Here is a 20,800-nt window from a genome sequence, read left to right as displayed (position 1 = left end):
TATTTGATGAACTCATAGATCACTTGGGATGTAAAATAGAAAATGTTCATTTCATTTTCAATTTGTCAGAACTGCACACTCTATATAAGTTGAGCGGTAAGTTTATCAAAAGCAATGAATAAAACAAGACTAAAGAACAAAATCCTCGCTTATTTTATTTCTGATTGTACTAAACAGTGATGGCAAAATGTTATTGGTATTTAAAGAAAGGACACTAGAAATTACTCAAGGATTCATGTCTAAACGATCAAATAAAAGGAGATTTTTGCCTTCTCAATGTGTTCAAAGTGTTTAAGAAGAAATATGATAAACTGGGAGTACCAAACAATTTCAGAATACTTTACAGAAAACTGTCAAGATGAAAGTGTTCCAGAAAATCTAAAGAATTTCGTTCAATTGCTGTTGTATGGATTTAACATAGAAGAAATTTCTATAACATATTCTCAAACTGCTCTAACAATAAGTCAATTAATATATTTTAATTTTAAGAACAGAAGATTAGCACCACGAAAAAAAGGCACAACATATCTCATTAACCGCCGCTCCCACTGTATGTAGGTTTACAGGTACACACTCTTACTTGCTAGAAAAAAAGATTGTCAGTAATTTACATAACTTAGACATTTTTGTGTATAATCGTGTGATCCAAATTTCAAGATCAGATAGCAGCAGTGACATGCAGATGTTCCAAATCAGAGGGTCTTGTCTGTCCCTTTCCATTAATGACTAATGTGTACACCATCGGTGCATTGGACAATTTAGACCACAACACATCATCAACTACTTCGACAGGATCTTTCCATGGAACAAGTATTAGCGTATTCCAATTGCCTTCCGATTCCAACTTTGGTTTACCCCCAATGCGAGTTGAAGTTTCTTCATCAGTAGAAGATTACTTATTACCAGATATCTATGCTATTGTGTCATCAGTATCATCATGTGATTTTGACAAACTGCAAGTTCATATTACTGTTCAAGAACCAATACGGTCAGGGCTCGAAGAAGCACTTTAGACAGAGAGGCGGTGGATTGAAAAAAAATCTCTGCTAGGTGAAAATAAATGCTTGTGGGCAAAGTATAATTTGACTCAATCAGGAAGTGTGTGTTCTACTAAAGGTACCAACGTCATGTTGCCAATTTTTCTGAAAAGCGGCGTCTCTTTCAATGGTGAAGCATGATATGTCTATCATAAAGAAAATTACTGATCGATGTAATTCTAATCAAATACAGGTTATTTTCCTTGACCAACTTCTCTTTGCAATAGCAAAACAAATAAAGTGGAGATGGTCCAATTCATACTGTGGAGAAGTTCTATCGTTATGTTTGGTGTACTACACATAGAAATGGCCCTTGGAAGAGTGTTAGGCCACATACTAAATGGTACTGGATGGACATCGTCCTTAGCTGAGGCCGGAGTAGCAGGTTCAGAGTCAGCTGATTCATTCCTGGACTGCTCACACCTAACCAGAACCAGAAGAGCACAGCAGAAACCAGCTGTAGTTCTAGGCTTTCTTCAAATGGCAGGGTTTCATACAGAACAAGAGTCCAGAAACTGTAAACAAGAATTCCAACAGTGGCGGGAAGGAATGATATAGAAAAGATCTATGTTTTTGTATTGGGATCTTGTACTGGAATTGGAACTTCTAATTTTGATATTTGTTAGAACTCACGACAAAGTAACTTCCTATTATATGTAACTATATTGGAGCGTCTTCTGCCCCTATCTGTGCATCTCAGGAACAGGAAGAGTTTAAATAAAGGAAAGGCAGAATTTAAGAACTGGGTGTTTTCAAAGACTAACCAAAAGTTTTGTCTCATGCCGTTCGACCAAAATAACAGAAGTGTTAGAGACTCCAGTGGAGCCATTAACTAAAAATACACGTGCTTTTCAACGGCGGATGCTCACTGCTCCTGAGTTATGCAGACCCACAAAAGAATTTGAAGATGCTGCACACATTGAGGAAATAATTAACGAAAATTATGTTGGAAGTGATGTAAGTTTTAAGAATCTTTGTCGAACATTGCATGACACAATTTCTGCTGCAGGAAATCCTATTTTAGATACGTAACAGGTAATGAATCTATAATCACATGCATATGCATTACAGGATCTTCAAAATCTGTTGCAGCCATAAAAGTGATTGGTAAAAACCAATATGAAGATTTTGTTGACTCGGTGTTTGTAAAACAAAGCAAGTCAATTTAGTCTCCCATAAAAAGGAATAGTTTTTCGTTTTCCTGAGAAAACTTAAAGAAGGGTAGGAGATCATCTGAACAGAAGATAGATGAATTGAGAAATGATTACAGTTTGTTCAGTGGGCTGTATATGTCATGCAAAACGCGTGAGGGTGATCCGCAACTCTTTTTCTCATGAAAATCGTAGTTGGCTATCATCATTGATCACGAGAAACTTTTACTGTCGTCAAATAAGTCTGAACTACTGAATATTTTCAAGTCCAGAAAACTTCGGCTGGGTGAAAGAAGGTGGATCGTGGAAGCCCTTATGGATGACCAAACCATAAGTTTCTAAAAGTTCAAGAGAATTGCTAAAGTATGGCTGCAAAGCTCTTCCTCTTTGCTCAAAACAGTGCGCATGTTCAACGAATGGTGCTCAATATACAGATCCTTGCTGCTGTGGAAGCTCCTGTGATGAACAGCAATGTGACTAAGAAGTATTTTTTCTTTGTGGAATAGGCGATTGGATGTTATCAATTTTTGTTACTTTGATTAGCATTTTGATTTGGAATATTTAGTTTTTCAGTAGCTATTTATTATGTTTGAAAGAGTTAAATTTAAAAATTGACATATATGCAAAGACGTATTTATGATGTGGCTTTTTAGTGTCTTACATAATATAATTTATATGAACAGTATAATGATAATTTAATAACAATAGTAATAATATGAATAATATTGATCTGAATAACAATTCACAAAAGTGGAGAAAAAATATTAATTTGCCAGGTTCCGAGCATGCTTGTTATTACATAACACCAAGTTTCGTCTAGTTGACTTTCTGCATACTCCTTGTATTCTATTATACTGATATCTTAATTTAACTATATTTCGGTTATTTTTCATCGCATTTTAACGTATTATACATCAAATTGAAGCTCTTTATATGCTCTTTCAAATGTTATAGCGTACATGCTTTCATAAAATGGACCATTTTGGAGAAAAATTCATTTATATGTAAATATGTTTCATAAAAGCGTAAATATTTCTAAATTTCTCGTTTTTATCATGTTTCCTTGTCTTCATTACTGTTATAATCGATTACATTCGGGCTTAACTTATAATTTAGAAAAAGAATCATCAAAATCGGACCATTAGTTACCGAGATAATGATCTTTTAAGAAAACATTACATAAAATCCAATATGGCGGTATATTTCAAAATGGCGGCCAGAAAATTTTGGCACCCGACCCTAAAACGAATTGAATACCGAAGTACTTTAAGTCTGCCAAGTTTCATACTTGTGTCCGGTCTGTCACGATCCGAGCCATTTTTGTTGTTAAAAGACCAGACTAAAAGGAACACATCTGCTATCTCAGGTTAAAATCGCAAAAAATTGTACTTATTCCCTTTTTCCAATCAGAGGTTCAATTAAAGTTTCAGAGACTTGTTGGGGATCATTAGCTTTGCTTTATCTCTGATAAATAATAATAATAATAATAATAATAATAATAATAATAATAATAATAATAATAATAATAATAATAATATAAAAGAATTTATTTTTTAATGTCCACAATTATGGACACTGGTTGTATATTTGATAGTTGTTACTCCTTATTTTTTAATATATTTTTTAGATTTGTTTTGCTGTGAAATTGCACATGCTAGAAACGAAACACGATATAAATGCATTGTAAGAATTAAAATTCTATTATTGATAACAGCATTATTTCATTTTCATTATTAGAAAGTATAATAAAATTTGTAACTACAGTGATTTCAACTATTCGTGCTAATCATTGATGTAAACATATTGCAACCATATAGTCAATTTTTTCGTTCTTTTCATTCTTAGCAGAGCTAACCACAGAAGATGTTCTAGATTTGTTTGAGAGTTCAGATATCGATGATTCCGATAATGATCCAGATTTTATGGATGAGGACTCCAGTGAGTCCAGCACTGAAAATAACGGTGGGAGGGGGGGGGGGTTGCAAGAGATGAAAACGATAAACAATATATTATTTTACTCGTTATCTGCTCTAAGGAACTTAATTATCTACAAGAGGTTATTTGGCCAATCACAGGCGGGTCTATATAGTTGTAGTGCGATTCCCTCTTTTATTTCAATAGTACAATTTGTTTTTCCTGGTTGGACAAAAATTGACAAATTTGGAAAATTTCCTGCGGTACTTAAAATTCAAATTTGAAGATGTCGCAGTACAACTAAATAGATCCGCTTCTGATTGCCCAAATAACCTCGTGTAAATAATTCAGTTCTTTAGAATAGATAACGAGTAAAACAATTTATTGTTTACCACTTTCGTCTCTTGCAATACCGCCATCGTTATCTTCACTGTTCGAGTTACTGGATCATTCATAAAATCTGGATCATTATCTGAATCGTCGATATCTGAACCCTCAAACAAATCTAGAACATGTTCCGTGGTTAGCTCTCTTAAGAATGAAAAGAACGAATCCATACACAAACACTATAATGCTTGTTTTTGAAAAGCGGAGATGAAAATTGTTTTTATTTGTTTCACAAAAATGAGAAAATGGGTATTCAGAAACAAAACAAACAATTTGATGTGTCATATTATGTTCTCAAGAAAGGAGAAAAATATTTAAAAAATACTAAATAAATATATATATATTAATAAAGTATTCAGTTCATTCTATTTTCACTATATAAACGTGGTCGTGGTTTTTATTGTGTCACATCAATATAATAATATATCAGAAGATAGGTGTAGTATAGCAAAAAACGGAATAAAAAGTATCATAATTTTTCTCAAACATTTGGATATGCAATTACTTGTTATGGAAACAATGTTCACAAATGTGGATATAGTGTTTCTTTGTAAAAGAATAAAAATATTCTAATTCTGAAAAAGATAGATTAAAAAATATGATTTAAATGCTGCAACATACAAAAGATTGAAGGGCGGTTTTTAAAGGTTGGTAGCCTGAGACCGAAGGGGTTAAAAACATAAACATTCTTACCTGATACAATATAGGGAATAATATGTTCTACTCCTCTTCGCACACATGCTTTGTATTCCGGAGAACTTTGTTTACACACTTTAAAATAATCAGCTGGAAGAAAACAGAAAGCAATATTATCTGACTAGTTTGTAGTTCTGTAAAACAGAAACATTACACTTTCTGCTGAGAAACAATAGTCGTGAGTGAAGCTTGGTGTAAGCCAGATCGGTAATACATACATACATATACATATACGTATATGTGTGTGTATATAGATATAGCCTATCACTTCAAACTTAAAGAAGAAAGCTGATCGAATATGCTAATTCTTATGTCAAGCTTCATGAAGATGTATGAAGCTCTGTTCCTTTAGTTCTCATCATTAAATTTTAAACCTTTATCAACGTGACTTCTCTCAGTAGAAATTCTTTCTAATATTCTTCTCTTACACGCCGTAACTGGGTGTAATACAATTTCTTGGCCATTTGGAAAGGGTAGCTTGAAAAAAATATACCGAGAAAACCCTGTTTTTAAGAAAATGTATATGTGCATTTAGTATATCAGACAAAACTCACAAAGAAACAGAAATTGCTTTACCACCCTTTCTACTCGATTTGCATATCTTTGTCATGGATGGTGATGACCTAGACGAAGAGAATCACCAGGTGTACCGTCAATGCATGGGAACTGTAGCAACGCAGCTAGTTGAGTCGGCATTTGACTTGCGTTCACTTTTATCAACGACAGCTACATCAAAGTAACAATCCTACTGTTAGAAATTGCACTAATTGATATCATAGAAGAGAAAAGTATAATCTTTTTATATAGTCATAATCATATTTCATAATCATTCAAGCCTGGAAAGACACTTTTTCATTGTATTCATGGAAAAGATTTCTCTTTGTGCAAATATACGTAATAAAGAAATTGAACCTTTTCTACTTTAAAGCTGCCATCCAGCCAAAACAATAGCTAAACTGCTCATGTGCAGCTTGAAGCAGAGCTTTTTTGAACTGCTAATCTACAGTAAGAGCGTAAAAACAGAGCATTTCTAAAGGCATTATCTTATTCCTGATTGTGTATAGTGATGCATCGAGACTATGGATTTCGATCTTACGCTTTTCCTGACTGGCTATAGTCGACTCATTGCTTTTATTGCATAGTACTTATCTTGTGGCTTACGCATAACAATAAGTTCAAGAATGGACGCAATGTCATGTATATAAGTCAGAAATATTTGCTTACAATGATTTTTTTACTATCTTATTCACTCTAGTAATGTGCGTTACGAGGCGCATCCAGAAAGTAACCTTCCCATAGCTGGGAAACGACATTGCGCGAAGCGACTGCATGCACGTGAAAGAGTAAAGTCTCTCACGGTACATGGACAAGCGGAAATTTCCTAATGCTCTCTGTAGCGTCGTGGCAGTGGTTGGAGATGGACGTTCCTATTCCAGCTCCCGCTCCCGTGTATGAAGTGCGAGCAGTGATAAAGTTTTTGAATGCACAGGGCATAACGCCGATTGAAATCCATCGTCAGCTGTGCCAGGTCTATGGGCCTAATATCATGAGCAAGCAGATGGTACGTTGACCTGTAACGGTCTGTGATGACAGTTGTCCTCCCACTGCGCTCCTGATTATGCACAATTTGACATCCTGCTACTAATTGTCCAGCAACACACCTACATCAGACAAATCCTTAGTGTCTACAGTAAATAAACTGAAGTACTATACTGGTTGCACGCAGGAATTTAATTTGAGAGGAGTCCAAAGATTTTGGAGTTTCAAACTCAATAAGGGTATTACTATTAAAATGCTACAATAGCAACAAAAGCGCCTGGACTGTAACCTATAACCTATGATTTCAAACATTTGATTTACGGTTATTTGTGATTCCACGTTTAACAGAAACAAAATTTTGAACTATGTGTACTTTAAATAAATTATTTGAGTAACTTTTCTCATATAAAGTTTATTTTTTTAAAAATTATTGTTCAAAGCCTTTGTATTTTAATAAACCCTTTCCAAAATCAATGGAAATGAATTGTGCTGCCATCTTTTTAGTTCTTTTAAATTATACGTTTGTGAGCGTTTATATGTTTGTGGTCAATCCTTTCGACAATGAGATCTCGGAAACCGCAGACTCTAGAAAGATGACGTTTTCACTGATCGATTGCAAATTTTGTGTAGATTGTCCAGTTCTGATTGAATATTTTAAAAAAAACATGGCAATTACTTCTTTATTACATGTTTACGGGTACACTGGAAGTGCAGAAATTAAAAAAAAAGAAAAAACTAAAGCATCATATCCTGCACATTATACATTCCAACACCACATAATTGTATACAGGGTTGTATGCCTCTCAGGTATTTGTTTCATGGTAAATTTATAATGAAAAACGAAAGATAACCATTTCTCCACTCTAACAGTAAGTTGAATCTTTATTGTTTGGATTGTTTTGCCCAATGAACACCATACATCACTGTCATTATAATTAATTGTATGTGTAATGTATCTGCTTATTACACACTGTATGCAAGAAGAAAGAAAACACTGATCATACGTAAATTAAAAACTCCAACTGGAAGTAGGCTCAAATCTTGCAAACGGTGCGAGATACTGAAAAAAGTAGGTATAATCGACAAAATCTCCCCTTTACGATATCTCTTGCCAATTTTTATCAATACGTCTTTCACTTCTGTCTGTAAAGGGACATGTACGGATATAAGGAATAACAAGGAGATTCATGCTCATATGTGAATGATGCGCTGTGTAGAGAGCGCAGAATCAGCTAGTCTATATATTAAAATGGTAGGTTTATATGTTTGTCCCCAATAGTTTCGACAATTAGATCTCCGAAACCACACGCGATAGAAACGTGCCGTTTTCGCTGGTAGATTCTAAATTTTGTGTAGATTGTCTAGTTCTCACTCAAATTTTCAATAGCCGTGTCGTTATTGTTCTATTCAACATTTTAGGGGTCGTTTTGAGCCCATAATATTAACGTTGTTGCAAGCCGAAACCACACTGTTAGGCAAATAGTGGAGAAGTTACATACAGTGGATTGACGGACATTGCAGGCGATTAGCTTAAATCTGAATGACAAAACCTATTGCATGCTGGCAACTTGAAAGGCCTCAAGTGACGCAATGATGATAATTCGGACTAGAGGCCTGTACGGGCCGAAATTTTTAGCCCGGGTCCAGCCCGGCCCGTAAACTTTTAATGTAAAGCCCGACCCGAGTCCAAAATATTTTATAGCATCTAGACCCCAGCCCGGCCCGAGCTCATGTGATAATCAAACAAGCCCGAAATAAGCTCGAATTACTGAAACTTAATTAACGTAAAATTGTATTTTTGTTTACAGCAGTAAGAGGTCTAATTTTGCAGCTGTGCTTTAAAAGTTCTCCAGTAAGAAGGTCGAGCGAACATCATTGTACAGTATAATTACAAAGTTAGGCCCGAAAAAGCCCGAGAAATATTTTTGTGTATTTAAAAGTTTACGACCGGAACCCGGCCCGGGCCCGAAGAGATGTATGCTTTGTAGGTCCGAGCCCGTGCAGACCTCTAATTTGGACGTACATGGATTTATTACTAAAAAAATATCCTTTGATATCTTGTTACTTCTACAAATTTGCAACAAACTCACTCCAAAATCTATACGTAGCAGGTAATTTCCTTTGTGAGTCTCCTATCCTTTACTTGTATAAGTAAGGAGACATGCAGAGTGGGAAATAGATTCATGGTCATAATAGAACGAGGCGCTGAGTAGACACCGCAGGCTCAGCTAGTTAAATATTAAAATTTGTACAATCATCCCTAAAATTATACTAAATTAACATAAAAGTCAGGATTTCATGTGATTCGAATCCTCAAGGATCAACTCCGTACGTACCTGCCTGGTATTATAGTATTATTGTAAACATATTAATTACTCTAGTATGTGAGTAATTGAATTAGTACATGTGGTCGTGTACATCTAACAATTGAACACACTTCGAAAATCCAGAAGGAGCGTTTGCTCCCTCTTTTGCATCAACGCTGCGGGCAGCAATGTCCGTAAACTATGTTTCAAATTTATTTATGGTATATAGTAAAAATTATCCCGAATGCTGTAGCTACTACTCGCAGTGCAAATCTTCTTTACCGCCACATACAGTATCATAAGTCAATCTGACACGCTTATTTTTAAAAGTGGTTGATCACTACTTGCTCTACATAAAATTGACAGGCTCCCTTAGTTATAGAGGTAGAACAATGATTTTGGAGAGCTCTTGAAAGGGAAAATAGTGATTACTTTAATGTATTTTCCCTATATGGATTCGTTTCAAAGTTGGGGGCACGGTGGCTGAGTGGTAGAGCGTTTATCTCTGGTGCGTCTTGTCCCTGATTCAATCTCCGACCAGGTAAGCACAGGGTGTCCAATATACAATGCAACCAGGATTTTTTTATAGTAGAACTTTCGAAGCTGAAGTCATACACAAATAATGGTTATACCCAGGTGTGTAGCCAAGGGGGACCCATCGGAGCCAGGCCTCCCAAATGATTTCCTGCCCCCCCCACCCCCCGAAATGACCAGCTTTTAAAACATCATAGTAAAATGATCTCGCTTCATTCATTTAAAGTAACAAAGTTTATTGACAATTAATAATTTATGGTAAAATAGTATGGAGAAATATTGTTTTTCCATACCGATCAAAAAATAGTATAGTATCTCTTCCTTATACCGATCGAAAAATAGGATACTTTTTTGTGACAGCAGATTACACAATTTACTGCGATTTATATTTGACAGTTTGAAGACAAACGTTTTAACAAGGTACTACAAATACAGCCATAAAACAAAGCCACTAAACTGATTTGTAAGTACAGTATATTTTATATGCTTTAACAAGTGTTTTAAAACACATAGAGGATGGAAAATTTGGTGAGAAACAATGCTTTTATTTAATTTGGATTTCATTCGCTCTCTTTTATTTCTACTCAGTGTAATAAAATAATTATTTTTTTTAAAGTCACGAACAATAAATAAATATTTTTGTCAGGAAACCATAAAGAAATTAAGTGAAATTTCAAAGAAAATCAATTTTGTGTAGATAGGTTCTGTACACAAGGTCTTAAATTTAAATATAAAGGTAACCAAGAAAAGTTTTGTTGCTTTTTCACTCACCCCCTTCGAACATCGATATGTCACCTAACCTGGAAGATCAAAAATAGTACCCATCAGCAACGACGTCTTTCTGAAAACGTTCTGGAAGGCCATGCAATCCATCGCGGTAGAACTTGGTGGGCCGTGAAACGAAGAAAGTATCAGGTGCATTTTGGACTTTTACTAGGGATTTGAACTGGCGTCCTCTAAGGTGATTGTCCAAAGAACGGAACAGGTGATAATCGGACGGTGCAATACCCGGGGAATATAGTGGTTGCAATATTGTTTCCCATCCAAGGCGGAAAATGGTGTCCTGAGTCATCCTAGCCACTTGGGACTTAGCGTTGTTCCGTAAACGAGGACCCATTTGCAATTCAGAAGTGATGGCTCCAGAGTTTTGAGTTTTTATTGAGAACAGCTTAACTGCTGACAGTACACAGTTGCATTGATACTCTGACCAGCTGGTAGCAGTTCTCGATGCACGATGCATCAAACACACAGAAGGATCTTCTTCTGGTACAGTGCTAGTTTCTGCTGTTTTGAAATCGGTTCATGGGATGCTAACCAATGATGACTGCGCCATGGAGCTTCGTATAGGACACACTTTTTATCACATGTCAACGCCCTGTCCAGAAATGGCTCTGAAACAGTAAATAAACACAGGCGACTGCCGCGTTGCCTTCTGGCCCGGAGTCAAAATATGAGAGACCCATCGACCCAACTTGTAGGGCTTCACAAGTTGATGGATGTGCTGCCGAATGGTTTCACCATATACTGAATTGTAGTCCCAGTTCCTCTTTAATTGTAGTCCCAGTTCCCAGAAAATAATGAACCAAAGCGTAAGAGGAGAAATGAAAGTAGAGGAAACGTAATTCCACCGGTTTATATTTTTTGTAATTCTGGGAAAGGGGTTAGAAGAAACTGTCACTTACATTTGACAAAAATCTTAAGGAAATGGCTTGCTAATCAGAGTATATATATATATTTCTGCTTTCTAAAATTTCCGGAGGAGACTTGGTAGCAATGGAGGCTACATACTACATACAGTGCTTATGGATGTATAAAAATAGGTACAGAAGTTGGGAAAGGGAGAACAGATCTTTAAATGAAACCGAAAGTCAAGATGATGATGTGTATTTGATGAACTCATAGATCACTTGGGATGTAAAATAGAAAATGTTCATTTCATTTTCAATTTGTCAGAACTGCACACTCTATATAAGTTGAGCGGTAAGTTTATCAAAAGCAATGAATAAAACAAGACTAAAGAACAAAATCCTCGCTTATTTTATTTCTGATTGTACTAAACAGTGATGGCAAAATGTTATTGGTATTTAAAGAAAGGACACTAGAAATTACTCAAGGATTCATGTCTAAACGATCAAATAAAAGGAGATTTTTGCCTTCTCAATGTGTTCAAAGTGTTTAAGAAGAAATATGATAAACTGGGAGTACCAAACAATTTCAGAATACTTTACAGAAAACTGTCAAGATGAAAGTGTTCCAGAAAATCTAAAGAATTTCGTTCAATTGCTGTTGTATGGATTTAACATAGAAGAAATTTCTATAACATATTCTCAAACTGCTCTAACAATAAGTCAATTAATATATTTTAATTTTAAGAACAGAAGATTAGCACCACGAAAAAAAGGCACAACATATCTCATTAACCGCCGCTCCCACTGTATGTAGGTTTACAGGTACACACTCTTACTTGCTAGAAAAAAAGATTGTCAGTAATTTACATAACTTAGACATTTTTGTGTATAATCGTGTGATCCAAATTTCAAGATCAGATAGCAGCAGTGACATGCAGATGTTCCAAATCAGAGGGTCTTGTCTGTCCCTTTCCATTAATGACTAATGTGTACACCATCGGTGCATTGGACAATTTAGACCACAACACATCATCAACTACTTCGACAGGATCTTTCCATGGAACAAGTATTAGCGTATTCCAATTGCCTTCCGATTCCAACTTTGGTTTACCCCCAATGCGAGTTGAAGTTTCTTCATCAGTAGAAGATTACTTATTACCAGATATCTATGCTATTGTGTCATCAGTATCATCATGTGATTTTGACAAACTGCAAGTTCATATTACTGTTCAAGAACCAATACGGTCAGGGCTCGAAGAAGCACTTTAGACAGAGAGGCGGTGGATTGAAAAAAAATCTCTGCTAGGTGAAAATAAATGCTTGTGGGCAAAGTATAATTTGACTCAATCAGGAAGTGTGTGTTCTACTAAAGGTACCAACGTCATGTTGCCAATTTTTCTGAAAAGCGGCGTCTCTTTCAATGGTGAAGCATGATATGTCTATCATAAAGAAAATTACTGATCGATGTAATTCTAATCAAATACAGGTTATTTTCCTTGACCAACTTCTCTTTGCAATAGCAAAACAAATAAAGTGGAGATGGTCCAATTCATACTGTGGAGAAGTTCTATCGTTATGTTTGGTGTACTACACATAGAAATGGCCCTTGGAAGAGTGTTAGGCCACATACTAAATGGTACTGGATGGACATCGTCCTTAGCTGAGGCCGGAGTAGCAGGTTCAGAGTCAGCTGATTCATTCCTGGACTGCTCACACCTAACCAGAACCAGAAGAGCACAGCAGAAACCAGCTGTAGTTCTAGGCTTTCTTCAAATGGCAGGGTTTCATACAGAACAAGAGTCCAGAAACTGTAAACAAGAATTCCAACAGTGGCGGGAAGGAATGATATAGAAAAGATCTATGTTTTTGTATTGGGATCTTGTACTGGAATTGGAACTTCTAATTTTGATATTTGTTAGAACTCACGACAAAGTAACTTCCTATTATATGTAACTATATTGGAGCGTCTTCTGCCCCTATCTGTGCATCTCAGGAACAGGAAGAGTTTAAATAAAGGAAAGGCAGAATTTAAGAACTGGGTGTTTTCAAAGACTAACCAAAAGTTTTGTCTCATGCCGTTCGACCAAAATAACAGAAGTGTTAGAGACTCCAGTGGAGCCATTAACTAAAAATACACGTGCTTTTCAACGGCGGATGCTCACTGCTCCTGAGTTATGCAGACCCACAAAAGAATTTGAAGATGCTGCACACATTGAGGAAATAATTAACGAAAATTATGTTGGAAGTGATGTAAGTTTTAAGAATCTTTGTCGAACATTGCATGACACAATTTCTGCTGCAGGAAATCCTATTTTAGATACGTAACAGGTAATGAATCTATAATCACATGCATATGCATTACAGGATCTTCAAAATCTGTTGCAGCCATAAAAGTGATTGGTAAAAACCAATATGAAGATTTTGTTGACTCGGTGTTTGTAAAACAAAGCAAGTCAATTTAGTCTCCCATAAAAAGGAATAGTTTTTCGTTTTCCTGAGAAAACTTAAAGAAGGGTAGGAGATCATCTGAACAGAAGATAGATGAATTGAGAAATGATTACAGTTTGTTCAGTGGGCTGTATATGTCATGCAAAACGCGTGAGGGTGATCCGCAACTCTTTTTCTCATGAAAATCGTAGTTGGCTATCATCATTGATCACGAGAAACTTTTACTGTCGTCAAATAAGTCTGAACTACTGAATATTTTCAAGTCCAGAAAACTTCGGCTGGGTGAAAGAAGGTGGATCGTGGAAGCCCTTATGGATGACCAAACCATAAGTTTCTAAAAGTTCAAGAGAATTGCTAAAGTATGGCTGCAAAGCTCTTCCTCTTTGCTCAAAACAGTGCGCATGTTCAACGAATGGTGCTCAATATACAGATCCTTGCTGCTGTGGAAGCTCCTGTGATGAACAGCAATGTGACTAAGAAGTATTTTTTCTTTGTGGAATAGGCGATTGGATGTTATCAATTTTTGTTACTTTGATTAGCATTTTGATTTGGAATATTTAGTTTTTCAGTAGCTATTTATTATGTTTGAAAGAGTTAAATTTAAAAATTGACATATATGCAAAGACGTATTTATGATGTGGCTTTTTAGTGTCTTACATAATATAATTTATATGAACAGTATAATGATAATTTAATAACAATAGTAATAATATGAATAATATTGATCTGAATAACAATTCACAAAAGTGGAGAAAAAATATTAATTTGCCAGGTTCCGAGCATGCTTGTTATTACATAACACCAAGTTTCGTCTAGTTGACTTTCTGCATACTCCTTGTATTCTATTATACTGATATCTTAATTTAACTATATTTCGGTTATTTTTCATCGCATTTTAACGTATTATACATCAAATTGAAGCTCTTTATATGCTCTTTCAAATGTTATAGCGTACATGCTTTCATAAAATGGACCATTTTGGAGAAAAATTCATTTATATGTAAATATGTTTCATAAAAGCGTAAATATTTCTAAATTTCTCGTTTTTATCATGTTTCCTTGTCTTCATTACTGTTATAATCGATTACATTCGGGCTTAACTTATAATTTAGAAAAAGAATCATCAAAATCGGACCATTAGTTACCGAGATAATGATCTTTTAAGAAAACATTACATAAAATCCAATATGGCGGTATATTTCAAAATGGCGGCCAGAAAATTTTGGCACCCGACCCTAAAACGAATTGAATACCGAAGTACTTTAAGTCTGCCAAGTTTCATACTTGTGTCCGGTCTGTCACGATCCGAGCCATTTTTGTTGTTAAAAGACCAGACTAAAAGGAACACATCTGCTATCTCAGGTTAAAATCGCAAAAAATTGTACTTATTCCCTTTTTCCAATCAGAGGTTCAATTAAAGTTTCAGAGACTTGTTGGGGATCATTAGCTTTGCTTTATCTCTGATAAATAATAATAATAATAATAATAATAATAATAATAATAATAATAATAATAATAATAATAATAATAATATAAAAGAATTTATTTTTTAATGTCCACAATTATGGACACTGGTTGTATATTTGATAGTTGTTACTCCTTATTTTTTAATATATTTTTTAGATTTGTTTTGCTGTGAAATTGCACATGCTAGAAACGAAACACGATATAAATGCATTGTAAGAATTAAAATTCTATTATTGATAACAGCATTATTTCATTTTCATTATTAGAAAGTATAATAAAATTTGTAACTACAGTGATTTCAACTATTCGTGCTAATCATTGATGTAAACATATTGCAACCATATAGTCAATTTTTTCGTTCTTTTCATTCTTAGCAGAGCTAACCACAGAAGATGTTCTAGATTTGTTTGAGAGTTCAGATATCGATGATTCCGATAATGATCCAGATTTTATGGATGAGGACTCCAGTGAGTCCAGCACTGAAAATAACGGTGGGAGGGGGGGGGGGTTGCAAGAGATGAAAACGATAAACAATATATTATTTTACTCGTTATCTGCTCTAAGGAACTTAATTATCTACAAGAGGTTATTTGGCCAATCACAGGCGGGTCTATATAGTTGTAGTGCGATTCCCTCTTTTATTTCAATAGTACAATTTGTTTTTCCTGGTTGGACAAAAATTGACAAATTTGGAAAATTTCCTGCGGTACTTAAAATTCAAATTTGAAGATGTCGCAGTACAACTAAATAGATCCGCTTCTGATTGCCCAAATAACCTCGTGTAAATAATTCAGTTCTTTAGAATAGATAACGAGTAAAACAATTTATTGTTTACCACTTTCGTCTCTTGCAATACCGCCATCGTTATCTTCACTGTTCGAGTTACTGGATCATTCATAAAATCTGGATCATTATCTGAATCGTCGATATCTGAACCCTCAAACAAATCTAGAACATGTTCCGTGGTTAGCTCTCTTAAGAATGAAAAGAACGAATCCATACACAAACACTATAATGCTTGTTTTTGAAAAGCGGAGATGAAAATTGTTTTTATTTGTTTCACAAAAATGAGAAAATGGGTATTCAGAAACAAAACAAACAATTTGATGTGTCATATTATGTTCTCAAGAAAGGAGAAAAATATTTAAAAAATACTAAATAAATATATATATATTAATAAAGTATTCAGTTCATTCTATTTTCACTATATAAACGTGGTCGTGGTTTTTATTGTGTCACATCAATATAATAATATATCAGAAGATAGGTGTAGTATAGCAAAAAACGGAATAAAAAGTATCATAATTTTTCTCAAACATTTGGATATGCAATTACTTGTTATGGAAACAATGTTCACAAATGTGGATATAGTGTTTCTTTGTAAAAGAATAAAAATATTCTAATTCTGAAAAAGATAGATTAAAAAATATGATTTAAATGCTGCAACATACAAAAGATTGAAGGGCGGTTTTTAAAGGTTGGTAGCCTGAGACCGAAGGGGTTAAAAACATAAACATTCTTACCTGATACAATATAGGGAATAATATGTTCTACTCCTCTTCGCACACATGCTTTGTATTCCGGAGAACTTTGTTTACACACTTTAAAATAATCAGCTGGAAGAAAACAGAAAGCAATATTATCTGACTAGTTTGTAGTTCTGTAAAACAGAAACATTACACTTTCTGCTGAGAAACAATAGTCGTGAGTGAAGCTTGGTGTAAGCCAGATCGGTAATACATACATACATATACATATACGTATATGTGTGTGTATATAGATATAGCCTATCACTTCAAACTTAAAGAAGAAAGCTGATCGAATATGCTAATTCTTATGTCAAGCTTCATGAAGATGTATGAAGCTCTGTTCCTTTAGTTCTCATCATTAAATTTTAAACCTTTATCAACGTGACTTCTCTCAGTAGAAATTCTTTCTAATATTCTTCTCTTACACGCCGTAACTGGGTGTAATACAATTTCTTGGCCATTTGGAAAGGGTAGCTTGAAAAAAATATACCGAGAAAACCCTGTTTTTAAGAAAATGTATATGTGCATTTAGTATATCAGACAAAACTCACAAAGAAACAGAAATTGCTTTACCACCCTTTCTACTCGATTTGCATATCTTTGTCATGGATGGTGATGACCTAGACGAAGAGAATCACCAGGTGTACCGTCAATGCATGGGAACTGTAGCAACGCAGCTAGTTGAGTCGGCATTTGACTTGCGTTCACTTTTATCAACGACAGCTACATCAAAGTAACAATCCTACTGTTAGAAATTGCACTAATTGATATCATAGAAGAGAAAAGTATAATCTTTTTATATAGTCATAATCATATTTCATAATCATTCAAGCCTGGAAAGACACTTTTTCATTGTATTCATGGAAAAGATTTCTCTTTGTGCAAATATACGTAATAAAGAAATTGAACCTTTTCTACTTTAAAGCTGCCATCCAGCCAAAACAATAGCTAAACTGCTCATGTGCAGCTTGAAGCAGAGCTTTTTTGAACTGCTAATCTACAGTAAGAGCGTAAAAACAGAGCATTTCTAAAGGCATTATCTTATTCCTGATTGTGTATAGTGATGCATCGAGACTATGGATTTCGATCTTACGCTTTTCCTGACTGGCTATAGTCGACTCATTGCTTTTATTGCATAGTACTTATCTTGTGGCTTACGCATAACAATAAGTTCAAGAATGGACGCAATGTCATGTATATAAGTCAGAAATATTTGCTTACAATGATTTTTTTACTATCTTATTCACTCTAGTAATGTGCGTTACGAGGCGCATCCAGAAAGTAACCTTCCCATAGCTGGGAAACGACATTGCGCGAAGCGACTGCATGCACGTGAAAGAGTAAAGTCTCTCACGGTACATGGACAAGCGGAAATTTCCTAATGCTCTCTGTAGCGTCGTGGCAGTGGTTGGAGATGGACGTTCCTATTCCAGCTCCCGCTCCCGTGTATGAAGTGCGAGCAGTGATAAAGTTTTTGAATGCACAGGGCATAACGCCGATTGAAATCCATCGTCAGCTGTGCCAGGTCTATGGGCCTAATATCATGAGCAAGCAGATGGTACGTTGACCTGTAACGGTCTGTGATGACAGTTGTCCTCCCACTGCGCTCCTGATTATGCACAATTTGACATCCTGCTACTAATTGTCCAGCAACACACCTACATCAGACAAATCCTTAGTGTCTACAGTAAATAAACTGAAGTACTATACTGGTTGCACGCAGGAATTTAATTTGAGAGGAGTCCAAAGATTTTGGAGTTTCAAACTCAATAAGGGTATTACTATTAAAATGCTACAATAGCAACAAAAGCGCCTGGACTGTAACCTATAACCTATGATTTCAAACATTTGATTTACGGTTATTTGTGATTCCACGTTTAACAGAAACAAAATTTTGAACTATGTGTACTTTAAATAAATTATTTGAGTAACTTTTCTCATATAAAGTTTATTTTTTTAAAAATTATTGTTCAAAGCCTTTGTATTTTAATAAACCCTTTCCAAAATCAATGGAAATGAATTGTGCTGCCATCTTTTTAGTTCTTTTAAATTATACGTTTGTGAGCGTTTATATGTTTGTGGTCAATCCTTTCGACAATGAGATCTCGGAAACCGCAGACTCTAGAAAGATGACGTTTTCACTGATCGATTGCAAATTTTGTGTAGATTGTCCAGTTCTGATTGAATATTTTAAAAAAAACATGGCAATTACTTCTTTATTACATGTTTACGGGTACACTGGAAGTGCAGAAATTAAAAAAAAAGAAAAAACTAAAGCATCATATCCTGCACATTATACATTCCAACACCACATAATTGTATACAGGGTTGTATGCCTCTCAGGTATTTGTTTCATGGTAAATTTATAATGAAAAACGAAAGATAACCATTTCTCCACTCTAACAGTAAGTTGAATCTTTATTGTTTGGATTGTTTTGCCCAATGAACACCATACATCACTGTCATTATAATTAATTGTATGTGTAATGTATCTGCTTATTACACACTGTATGCAAGAAGAAAGAAAACACTGATCATACGTAAATTAAAAACTCCAACTGGAAGTAGGCTCAAATCTTGCAAACGGTGCGAGATACTGAAAAAAGTAGGTATAATCGACAAAATCTCCCCTTTACGATATCTCTTGCCAATTTTTATCAATACGTCTTTCACTTCTGTCTGTAAAGGGACATGTACGGATATAAGGAATAACAAGGAGATTCATGCTCATATGTGAATGATGCGCTGTGTAGAGAGCGCAGAATCAGCTAGTCTATATATTAAAATGGTAGGTTTATATGTTTGTCCCCAATAGTTTCGACAATTAGATCTCCGAAACCACACGCGATAGAAACGTGCCGTTTTCGCTGGTAGATTCTAAATTTTGTGTAGATTGTCTAGTTCTCACTCAAATTTTCAATAGCCGTGTCGTTATTGTTCTATTCAACATTTTAGGGGTCGTTTTGAGCCCATAATATTAACGTTGTTGCAAGCCGAAACCACACTGTTAGGCAAATAGTGGAGAAGTTACATACAGTGGATTGACGGACATTGCAGGCGATTAGCTTAAATCTGAATGACAAAACCTATTGCATGCTGGCAACTTGAAAGGCCTCAAGTGACGCAATGATGATAATTCGGACTAGAGGCCTGTACGGGCCGAAATTTTTAGCCCGGGTCCAGCCCGGCCCGTAAACTTTTAATGTAAAGCCCGACCCGAGTCCAAAATATTTTATAGCATCTAGACCCCAGCCCGGCCCGAGCTCATGTGATAATCAAACAAGCCCGAAATAAGCTCGAATTACTGAAACTTAATTAACGTAAAATTGTATTTTTGTTTACAGCAGTAAGAGGTCTAATTTTGCAGCTGTGCTTTAAAAGTTCTCCAGTAAGAAGGTCGAGCGAACATCATTGTACAGTATAATTACAAAGTTAGGCCCGAAAAAGCCCGAGAAATATTTTTGTGTATTTAAAAGTTTACGACCGGAACCCGGCCCGGGCCCGAAGAGATGTATGCTTTGTAGGTCCGAGCCCGTGCAGACCTCTAATTTGGACGTACATGGATTTATTACTAAAAAAATATCCTTTGATATCTTGTTACTTCTACAAATTTGCAACAAACTCACTCCAAAATCTATACGTAGCAGGTAATTTCCTTTGTGAGTCTCCTATCCTTTACTTGTATAAGTAAGGAGACATGCAGAGTGGGAAATAGATTCATGGTCATAATAGAACGAGGCGCTGAGTAGACACCGCAGGCTCAGCTAGTTAAATATTAAAATTTGTACAATCATCCCTAAAATTATACTAAATTAACATAAAAGTCAGGATTTCATGTGATTCGAATCCTCAAGGATCAACTCCGTACGTACCTGCCTGGTATTATAGTATTATTGTAAACATATTAATTACTCTAGTATGTGAGTAATTGAATTAGTACATGTGGTCGTGTACATCTAACAATTGAACACACTTCGAAAATCCAGAAGGAGCGTTTGCTCCCTCTTTTGCATCAACGCTGCGGGCAGCAATGTCCGTAAACTATGTTTCAAATTTATTTATGGTATATAGTAAAAATTATCCCGAATGCTGTAGCTACTACTCGCAGTGCAAATCTTCTTTACCGCCACATACAGTATCATAAGTCAATCTGACACGCTTATT

At 35.3% G+C, this 20,800-nt stretch overlaps 1 protein-coding gene across 1 annotated transcript in view; it reads right to left on the bottom strand.

Moving 5' to 3' along the window:
- LOC145692507 (protein takeout-like) overlaps window positions 1-624 on the bottom strand; it is a 29,206-nt gene extending 28,582 nt beyond the window's left edge. The window contains exon 1 of the mRNA XM_081767814.1: window positions 612-624. Coding sequence (XP_081623940.1) covers window positions 612-624 — 13 coding nt within the window. The remainder of the gene's footprint in view (window positions 1-611) is intronic.
- Between the last annotated feature and the right edge of the window lie 20,176 nt (window positions 625-20,800).

Source organism: Thermobia domestica, chromosome 8, assembly GCF_964235325.1.
Source record: "Thermobia domestica chromosome 8, izTheDome1.hap1.1, whole genome shotgun sequence".
NCBI lineage: Eukaryota > Metazoa > Arthropoda > Insecta > Zygentoma > Lepismatidae > Thermobia > Thermobia domestica.
Note: the sequence above shows the minus strand (reverse complement) of the source record. Positions and strands in the feature narration are given on the sequence as shown.